The 10,862-nt window shown below is 47.1% G+C and overlaps 1 protein-coding gene across 1 annotated transcript; it reads right to left on the minus strand.

Annotated features, from left to right (window-relative positions):
• Positions 1 to 328: 328 nt before the first annotated feature.
• Positions 329 to 5,640, minus strand: LOC139181001 (melanoma-associated antigen B1-like). Its single transcript, XM_070783648.1, has 2 exons — positions 5,571 to 5,640; positions 329 to 1,859 (listed from the first exon to the last, which is right to left on the minus strand). Exon 2 carries the CDS (start codon positions 1,799 to 1,801, stop codon positions 791 to 793), a length of 1,011 nt encoding a protein of 336 aa, XP_070639749.1. The 5' UTR covers positions 1,802 to 1,859; positions 5,571 to 5,640; the 3' UTR covers positions 329 to 790.
• Positions 5,641 to 10,862: the final 5,222 nt, after the last annotated feature.

A 10,862-nucleotide genomic window follows, 5' to 3' on the forward strand; every position in this document is an offset into this window, starting at 1 on the left:
GGAAGGCACTGGGAATGTTACCATTGACCTTGGCCAAAATACCAAACCTCAAAGTTTTGGTTTAAGAGAATAAAGGCTGAGAGAATTCATACCTCACTGCTCTCATCCCAACTCCCTCCCCAGCATCCTCCCTGATTTTTGTCACTTGTCTTAGATCATCACACCACCTTCCTTATGGAATCACTGCTCATATACTCAACACATCTACAGGCAGGTACAGGGTCTCCTTTATCTTTGCATCACCCCCACCAGCACAGAACCTTCTGAAGAGCAGATGCTCAAGTAAAGATGGGAATAAAGGAGCCACCAAGCAAGGAATGTAGTTTCTTATTGTTTTTATCGGCATTCTTGAATAAGCTAACAACATCTAAGTATATCGCTAAGGTTACTACTGAATGTTACAGAGAGAGAGACAAAGGTGAATAACATAAGTCAAAACTTGACTACAGCTTACTTGATTTTCATATGTTTTAAAACTACAACATTCTTTCACATTTCCAAGAAAATTGATCCCCAAAAGATGAAGGATTTTCTGAATTACACTACACAGTACCAAAACACTTACTCTTAGATCTGACAGACAACAACAAATCTGTGATCCATGTCATTCATAAACTTGGATTCTGAATCTAAACAAACATTCTAGGAAATGAAACATTTGAAAGGTAATAGCGTAAAATAGGAACACAAAGAAGATAAGTATTATGAACTTTCCAGCCCTACTTTAGCCTCTCACTTCTTAAAAGGTTGGCAGTATTGGTCAAACAAAGTGAAGCTGCTGCCTGAGAACTCACTGGGCACTGGACAGATATCTGGGTGGGACCCTGGAGCGGGCAGTGGCCCTGGCAGCACCACGAGACCTAACTAGAGATCTGCCTCGGGATCTCTTTTCTTCTCTCAAAGCTTCAGCGTAATGCAACGAGAAAGCACTGGGGACGGTACTATTGATCTTGGCCAAAAACTCCAGCACCTTCATCTTGCTGGTTTCAGCGTAGGCTCTTGAGCCCCATAGGAACTCATAGCTCAGGGGATCACTGTCGGGAATCTGACGATACACCAGGTAATTCTGCTGCACCCACTCTTCCGTGATGAGCTTCCTGGGATCCCCAAAGATTACATGCTGCTTTCCATCATAGATGCCCAGAACATTGAGGAACTTCCAGACATCAGCCTCAGAGGCGCGGTTGCCATTCAGGTAGATCACACTCAGCAGAGGCATCAGAAGCCCATTCTTCGGCACCTCACTGCTGCTGCTCAGCACTTCATTACTGATGAGGCCTATCTTGCTGACCAGGGTATAGGAGTAACCATTCGGCTTGACTTCCTTCAATTCAAGACCAAATGCCAGCTCCATGCATTCAGTTGCTCTCCTGAGGATCTCGGGGAAGCGTGTCTTGTACCTTTTGTGAAAAAGCTTCAGCATATCTATCCTCATAATGGGCTCTTTCATCTTAAACTTATCAAGCAGGAAATTTACCAAGTCTCCTGCCTTCTTGGTCAGAGGATCTGGAGGAGCGGTCTTAGCAGAGGTTGAGGCCCGGGAAGAATTTTCATGTTCCTCAACTTGGCCCCTGCCACGTGCTTTAGATCTTGGGCGTGCAGCCCCTGCAACAGGAGAGCTAGTGGCTGCAGCTCCCTGAGGCTTCTGGCCCGCACCGGCAGGTGGGGAGCCCGGGGGCGTACTCCCAGAAGTAGGGGTGGGGCTGGCAGCAGCCTGAGCATTCCCGAGATCCTTGGTCTCCATGCGTGCCTGGCGGCGTTTCTCACGCCCACGGCGCTTGCTCTTCTGCCCCCGAGGCATGACTATCAGCAGGCACAGCGGGCAGGGAAGCAGGCAGGCAAGTAGGAGATGCTGGAACCTGGAGAAGAGAAGATGAGTGGATGAGCTCCTTCAGCATGGAGGGAATAAGGCTGCTCTGCCCCTTTCCTTGAGAGCCCTACTCCAGGAACCACTGGCCTCTTGTTCTTGGTCAGCCTATCCCCTGAGAACCCTGTGTAAGAAGTGAGAGCAAGCCAGCCTCAGGCCACAGCCTGCCTGTGGCTGCCTCCAGTGACAGAAGATCCTGGGAGTGGGGCCCTCTCTGGTTCCCTTCATTCACACACACAACTGTCACATCAGCTCTTAGTGGGGCCGGGACCCCTGCCATGTGCCGTTTGAAAGGTGACACCTCAAAACTCCCTGGGACCCATGAGAAGGAACCGAGTTGTGGATACTGTAGGGGTGGGTGGCACTGGCAGTTCTGGGGGCCTGCTCTGTCCTGAACTCAGTTCTCCACCATTCAGGGTCCTCATCTTGTCAACACCAAAGGTGTGGGCCCTTCCCTCCTGCCTCTGGTGCTGCCCCTTCAGGTGAAGAACCTCATCTCCCTTAGAAATGACACAAAGAAATGAGGGGCCTCAGCAGAGGATCAGGCAAGACTCTAGTGTTCATTTGATTAGCTGGAAGGGGGAGCATGCTACCTTCAGTCCTCATTCACAGTCCCCACTAACTCCTGGGAGGATCTGAGGGCTCCTTTCTCTCCTGGCTTGAGGACCTTTCCTCATAGCAAAGCCAACAGCTCCCTGAGATCGAATGGGGAAAGCCAGGGTGGCCTTACCTGGCCCTGCCGCCCACGGTCTCTGGGGCCTGAAGAGCTGCAGCAGGAGGTTGAGGCCCTGTAATGGGTGCTACTCATGCAAGGTCCCCAGATTTTACTCAGGGCAAAATCTAAGATTCCTTCCTCTGCTGACTAAGGCGCTCAATTCCCTGTTAGCTCTGAGTGAGGCACACTTCTGCCCGCCATGTATGCCTGGGGGCACCAAGGAGTGACAATGAGAGGAATTCTGGGAGTTTCCCACCGGTCCTTAGCATCTTCTCTGTGAGTCCTGGCAAATGTTAGAAATTCACCCTCTGCTGACCTGAGCATGCTGAGGTTCCCAAGGTGAAAGAAAGAGTGAGCCACCTCCAGTCACCCCGTCCCTGACCTCCCTGGGATGGCAGCAGGGGCTGGACTCTGTGGGACTCTGCTGTTCCATCATCGCTGGCCCCTTTCGCCCTTACCTGAATGGGATCTATGCTCCTCTCTTAGTCCACCCTGAGTCTTCCGGCCTCAGATCAAGGCCCACATCCCCCTGAGTTCTTGGGGCTGGAAGTGAGGGGTGACATCTGGCAACCTCTGCCTGGGGTGTCCCATGGCTGATAGGGGCTGGGACTTTGTGGGCCCCCACTGCTTTGGGTAGGTGCTCATCTAAGTCATCTCTCTGGGTCCTTACAGTGACTCCTGGCAGGACCAGGAAATCTGTCTTGACTTGAGATCTCTTCCCTCCTACTAAGGCCCCCATCTTCCTGAGACCCACTAGAAAGCAGTGACATTTTCCCAATCTCTAGCTACAGCTGTGTGTGGACTCCTGATGCCGACAGTCAGGAAGAGATTCTGCACTGCCCTCTGTTGTCACGGGGTAGCTGGATGGTCCCTCAACTCTTAGGTCCTCTTCTGGGCTCCTGGTACTAGCTGCGAATGCTCCAGTGGCAGACCTGAACCCATACCCCCATCAACGAGGTTCCTCACCTCCCTGCCAGGCTCTGGGGAGAAGCAAGTGGGGGTCATCTGGTCCCCATGCCTGGGTCTCCCAGGTTTGAGAGGAGTGATGTCACTATGTGGTTCACTTCCTTCTGGGTGGGGTTCTCACATGTTCATTCAGTGTTACCACTGTGACTCCTTTTAGGAACCGGGCTTCCTCCCTATGTTGAATGAGGCCTCACCCATCAGACTCAAACCCCAATGTCCCTGAGACCATTCTTGGAGAAAATGAGAGGGCATCTCCGCCTGAGAGCTCTAACTGAGCTTCCCAGGGCAACAGCAGAGGTGGCACTCTGTGTGGGCTCCTCTGTTCTAGGGGAGTCAGTTGTCTCCTTCTTCACATAGAATTGGTGCCTCAACATCTCTCATGGCCTGGGACTCCTCATTTTCTGCTGACTTGGGCAGCCGGACCTGAAACCAAGGCCCTCATCTCCCTCGGACCCCACAGGCAGAAGTCAGGGGCACCAGAACTGGCCAGCTCTTCCCTGGGACCCCCGGGGCTGACAGCTGAGGTGGCATCAGATGTGGCTCTCTCTACCGTGTATGGATCTTCCCCTCGACTCTGCATCCTTCCTGGACTCTGCCCTCTGTCAATCTGAGTCCAAGACCCTGCAAAAAGGTCTTCACCTTTCTGGGACCACAGGTGACAGAGTGAGCCACATCCTGCCAAAACTGATCTGGGGCTATGCTGCAAATCACAAGGGCAGGATTCTCGACCCCCGCCCCTTGCCCCAGTTCTGGAGTCAGGGGCTCCCTCAGTCCTCACTCAGGATTCTGGCCTCCAGTTTGGGTAGGGTTTGGGAGTGTTCCCTCTGCTGACCCGAGTCTACATGCCCCAAGGCAAAGCTCTCACCTCCCTGAGTGGCTAGAGGAGATGCTGGGGGTTCCATATCCAGCTACCTTGTTTGGGGATGCCCAGATCTGAGAGTGGGGGTTGCTCCTTAGTGCAGCAATCCGCTTGGATCCCAGGCCTGCTGACTAGCACTGAAGGTCCTAGCTTGACTTCTTCTAAGGCTGAGACTCCTCCCTATGCCTAATGGGGTTACCTTATCTATCTCTTTATTTACCTTTCAAACCCATTGATTTTATTATGTAACTAGTAGTTTGTACATCTTAATCTTCCTCATCTATTTCTCTCCTCCCCCACACTCCCAACCCTAACTCCCATCAGTGACCACCTCCTTTTTTTCTCTGCATCACAACTGTTTCTGTTTTACAGATTGCTCATAGAAGTGTAATCATATAGTTTCTTTTTCTCTAACTTATTTCACGTAGCATACATAATACTCTCTAGATCCATACCCTTTTATATAAATGCCTTTCTCTACCTGAACGTCCCTTAACCCCAGTGCCTGCCACCACCCCCACCACAAAAATGATGGGTTCTCTCAGCCTGAATTACTCTATGGTAATTTGGACCCATATGGTAGAAGTCCAAACCTTCCCAATCTAATGCCTAATGACCTAAACTGGAGTGGATGTAATAAAAACAGAAATAAAGTAACAATGTAATGCACTTGAAGCATCCCGAAACCACCCCTTTACCCTAACCCACCCTACCACCATGCCACCCCACCCTCCCTTGTCCACCCTGTCACGCCCCATCCCACCAGCTCACCCCACCCCATGAAAAAACTGTCATCCAAGAAACCGGTCCTAGGTGCCAAAAAGATTGGGGGCCGCTACTCCGGGTCCCTGCAGCAGTGGCGGCAGGAGGAGCCTCTGTGTAGTCACCTCTTTGGAAGCAGATACCCCTGTGAGCTCTGAAGGCCCCATCTTTTCACCTTTTGAGAACAAGACTACTCCCTTCGCCTAAAGAGACCGCCCTCTTTAAACAAAGCCGCCTGACCCACTGTGGCCCTCCAGGTGGCAACTACAAGATGGCGCCTCGGCCCTGTAATTCAGGACAGGGCCAGTGAAACTGCGTATTACAGGGGTGGGATGAGGCTGGGTCACTTTTATTACTGGGAGAGGTTGGGAAATTCCCTTCAGCTACATTCAGGTCCTCACCTTGGCTCTGGACGCGTCCTAGACAATCAATCTCCACAGAACAGACGCCACAGCAAGTGGCAGACCGCCTCGCTTCAGAAGCGGAAGTGGAGAGGCGGGGCATATGGTTCTACGTGGGGTTTCCCAGGGATGACGGCAGGGGCAAGGACTACGGAAGCCCTGGTAGCTCAGTATTCATCCGTCCCTAGATCCTGTCTCACAGTCGACCCTGTACAGCCTATCAGAACTCGGGACGCCTCCATCTATGAATTCGAGTCCTCCAGCCTCCAAACAAAGCCCTTGCTTCTCGAAGTCCCTAGTGGGGGGAGTCAGGGCACTGCTCTGAGCATCTCTGCTTGTCAGGAGGGGTGCCACTCTGTAAGCCTCCCTCTTTTGGGGGAGGCCCTTTCACTAGTACCGACGGTCCTCACTTTAAGTCCGGTTATGGTCAAGATGCCTCCTTCTGCAGATCTGGGGTCCAATTCTGCTAGAGGAGGCCCTGCCCTCCCTGGGATCACACAGGTCGAATGAGGGGACCACTCAGAAGTAGCTCTTCTGGGTCTCTTAGGGCTAAGAATTTACAGAAGTCTGTTTGGCTCTCTCTCCAGGGGTCCCCTCTAATGCTCAGCATTATTACGTGAGGTTCTCCTTGGATTCAGGTCCCTCCCTCTGCGAAAATGAGGCTGATCGTATCAGACAGAGGTCTCACCTTGCTGAGCCTTTCTAGACTGAAATCACCCTAACATCTGTGCCCAGAGCTTCCTGGGGACCACAGTGTCAGAGATTTTCCAGGGCCTCCTTTGATGCAGTGTGTGCTACTGTGAGTTCACTTTCAGGTCCTCACATCGACACGCGACAAATCCTGTAACTCCGCTCTGTGGTTTATTAAGTTGCTTGTCTTACATCAAGGTCCTAGTCTCCTTGAGAATTCCAAGTTGGAAGTCAGGGTGATTCTTGTTACATCACAGTCCATTGGCGCCTCAGCAAACAGAGAGTGGGGATGCAACTTGAGTCCTTCTGGACTCTTACTCAGCATCATCCTCACTACATCTACCACAGCCTGGGACTGCTCTTTCTACTGATCTGAGATTCTTCTTCTTAGTCTTTGGGTGACCCTTATATTCAGGGGTGACTGTCTCCTCGGTCCTCCTTCATGGAGGTTCCTATATTGGCTTCTGTCGCTTGATTAAAGGCCTCCTCAGAAATGCATGTTCCTACAACATTTGAGCAGCTACCCTCTAGCAAATCTTGGGCAAAATGGGTCTCAGTCCCCAAAATGATATAAGATTAGGAAAATGCAGCACAAATCAAGGAATTCAAGATACATGTTATGCTGTCAGAGAAAAAGAGTTGATATATTCCTTCTCTTTAGTCAGATTTAAGGTTTGTGTTTATTTGCTCAGTCATATCCAACTCTTTACAACCCCATGGACTATATAGCCTGCCAAGGCTCCTCTGACCATGTGGGTTCTCCAGGCAAGAAACCTGGAGTGGGTTGCCTCCTCCGGGGGATGTTCCCAACCCAGGGATCGAATCCAGGTCTCCTGCATTGCAGGCACATTCTTTATCATCTGAGCCATCAGATTTAGGTTAGTTCTAAAATCTTTATTTTGGGACCGCCTTGTTGATCCAGTGGTTAAGACTCTGTGCTCCCTGCCTGGGTTTGATCCCTGGTCAGGTACCTGGAACCCACATGCCACAACTAAGTATTCATTTGCCACAACTAAAAATCTCACATGCCACAACTAAAGAGCTTGCTCATGGCAAAAAAAGATTCTGAGTGTCACAACTAAGACCCAGAGCAGTCAAAAAATAAATATTTTAATTAAATAAATATTTACTTTCTACAGAGAGGGATAGTGTCAGATAATCTTGTAAGCCTTGGTAACTTGAGGGTGTTTAATTTTGCACAAGCAGATGATCATATTGTTATTGAGCATTATCTCTTTGTCTCCTTTATTTATCACTCTTAATTATTTTGGTTATGTGTTATGTGGCATGTGATGAGACAGGAGTTTGGGAGTGAATGGATACATGTATATGGATGGCTGAGTTCCTTCACCGTTCACCTGAACCTGTCACAATATTGTTAATTTGCTATACCCCAACACAAAATAAAAAGTTAAAATTAAAGAAAAATGGTGCTTCCAGTGCAAGGAGTGTGAGTTCAAACCCTGATTGGGGAACTAAGACCCCATGTACCATATACCGATCAATCAATCAATAAAAATTTCATCATAGAAAAAAGTGATGGGGATCCATGAAAGAAATAATTGATAAGCTACATTTCATTCCCTTTAAACTTCTGCTCTATAAAAATACACCAAGAGAACAAGAAGATGAGCCATAGTCTGGGAGAAAATATTTGCAAAAGACATATCTGATGAAGGCTCTAATCTAAAATATACAAAGAACTCTTAAAAATTAAGAAGAAAATTAACATCTAATAAAAGTGGACAAAAAATATGATTAGATACCTCACCAAGGAAGATACACAGATGGCAAACAAGCATATGAAAAGATGCTCAGCCTCATATGCCATTCCGTTCAGTTCAGTTGCTCAGTCATGTTGGACTCTTTGCGACCCCATGAATCGCAGCACGCCAGGCCTCCCTGTCCATCACCATCTCCCAGAGTTCACTCAAACTCATGTCCATCGAGTCAGTGATGCCATCCAGCCATCTCATCCTCTGTTGTCCCCTTTTCCTCCTGCCCCCAGTCCCTCCCAGAATCAGAGTCTTTTCCAATGAGTCAACTCTTTGCATGAGGTGGACAAAGTACTGAACTTTCAGCTTTGGCATCATTCCTTCCAAAGAACACCCAGGACTGATCTCCTTTAGAATGGACTGGTTGGATCTCCTTGCAGTCCAAGGGACTCTCAAGAGTCTTCTCCAACACCACAGTTCAAAAGCATCAATTCTTTGGCACTCAGCTTTCTTCACAGTCCAACTCTCACATCCATACATGACCACTGGAAAAACCATAGTCTTGACTAGATGGACCTTTGTTGGCAAAGTAATGTCTTTGCTTTTCAATATGCTATCTAGGTATACCATTAGGGAACTACAAATTAAAATACACAAGCAGATACCACAACATGCCTTTCAGAATGGTCAACATCCAAAGGACTGACAACACCAAATGCTGGTAAGGATGTGAATCAACAAGAACTGTTATTCCTTGGTGGTGGTGATGCAAAATGGTAGAGCCACTTTGGAAGACAGTTTGCAATTTTCTTAGTAAACTATACATATTCAACACTGCTAGTAGAAATGTAAATTGGTACAGCCACTATGGAAAGCAATATCCAGGTTCCTCAAAAAGCAAAAATAACACATAATATTCTATGTGTTCCACTACTATCCAAAGGAATTGAAATCAGGACCTCGAATAGAGCTCTGCACTCCCATGTTCATTGCAGCACTACTCACAACAGGCAAGAAAGGGAAGCAGCCTAGGTGTCCAGTGACAGATGAAAGGATAAAAAAGATGCAAAATATACATACAATGAAATATCATTCAGTCTAAAATGAAGCTAACCTCTCTAGTTAATGACAGCGTGGATAAATCCAGAGGACATTATGCTACAGTGAAATAAGCCAGACAGAGAAGGAGAAATACTGCATGATGTCATTTATATAAGCAAACTAAAATGGTCAAAGTCAAAAAAGCAGAGAGTAGAGTGGTGGTTGCCATGGGCTATGGGAGGGTGAATGAGAATGAACTGTAGACTTAAAAAATATTCAGAACCTAAAAGTTGACAGTTAAGCCCAAAGAACACAGAGGGCACCACTCTAGCGGCTTCTGAGCATCATCCCTCCTCAGGGGAGTGCCATCCTGATTTCTCAGAAACTCTGTGGAGAGAAGGTAACATGAATAAAACATCTAACCTGCAGTGTTTACATGCACCCAAACAAGAGCACAGGACACATTCCATGCCAGCTTCATGTGATTTCTCTCTGATTTACTCACAATCCCAAAGCACAGGCAGACTCAGAAAATACTGCAGGTTTGGTTCTCAACCCCCAAAGGAAAGTCCATATCACAATGCAGTCACAAGAATTTTTTGGTTTCCCAGTGCTTCCATAAAATTTATGATTATACTATATTTTAGGCTATTACGTGGGCAATAGCATTATGCCTCAAAACAATATAGATATCTTAAATAAAAACACCTCTTTGCTAGAAGAAAAAAGATGCTAACCATTATGTGAGCCTTCACCGAGTCCATCATTTTTGCTGCTGAGGGTGTGAACATTGCAAGAGGTATCAAAACGTGACACACAGACATGAAGTGAGCAAACGGTGTTGGAAACATGGAGCCGAAAGACTTGCTGGAAGCAAGGTTGACTAACACAAACTTTTACTTTGGTAAAGAAAAAGAACAAAGAAAAGCAGTACCTGTGAAATACAATAAAGCAACATGCAACAGAGTGAAGTGTGTCTGTAACTGTTAAGGACAGTTTCCCATCCCAGGCTTTGTCTTTAAACTATGCAGCCCACCATGTGAGAACCTGGTCCCTGGTCATGATTACCACAGCCTCATCCAGCCCGCCATGCACTCAACTTATAATTACTTCCCACCAAAAGATTTATACTTTCCCAAGGCCCACCACTACCTTGCATCAGGGAATTCACATTTGACTGCTGTCATGTCACCATTTCCTTTACAAGACAGCTACTTCTCGACTCTATAATTTTATGGTCAGTGGCTAGATCTTTTTCTCAGCTCTCCAAGTACTAGCATGGAGTCTTCTATGAGCAGAAGCTCAATTACTGTTTAGGGAATAAGTGAGCCTGTGAGCATGAGGTTGAAATTATTAGAATTTAATTCTACATTTTTGAATTAACCAAGCATATATTGTCATTTATAATTTTGTAAAACAAAGAGTACAAAGGATGAGGAAACCAAATACCGACCATATTCCTTTTCCTCTATTTCTTGATCCCACATATCTTACTGCTTAACTTTTTCAAATTTTCAAGGTAATAACATATTGCAATGCTATGCTATCTTGCACCAGCTTACTAAAAAAGATGGAAGCTTCCCCATTTGCTTTACACAATATAAAAATCTCTTATCCTTAAGACTGATAAACAACAGTAAGTGTGATTCATGAATTCGCACACTTAGATTATAGGCTAGATAAACTTTCATTTAGTAGCAACATTTGAAAAGCAGCAAGAACATAAAAACATAGATTTATTTCTAAATTCCCTATACACAACAGAAACACCAAGGTATTTTACACTATGAACCCTTGGTGAGGTCCAGTCCTGTACTACTTGGAACACTGACTCCTCTCTTGAGCC

This window comes from Bos indicus, chromosome X (assembly GCF_029378745.1).
Source record: "Bos indicus isolate NIAB-ARS_2022 breed Sahiwal x Tharparkar chromosome X, NIAB-ARS_B.indTharparkar_mat_pri_1.0, whole genome shotgun sequence".
Classification (NCBI taxonomy): Eukaryota; Metazoa; Chordata; class Mammalia; order Artiodactyla; family Bovidae; genus Bos; species Bos indicus.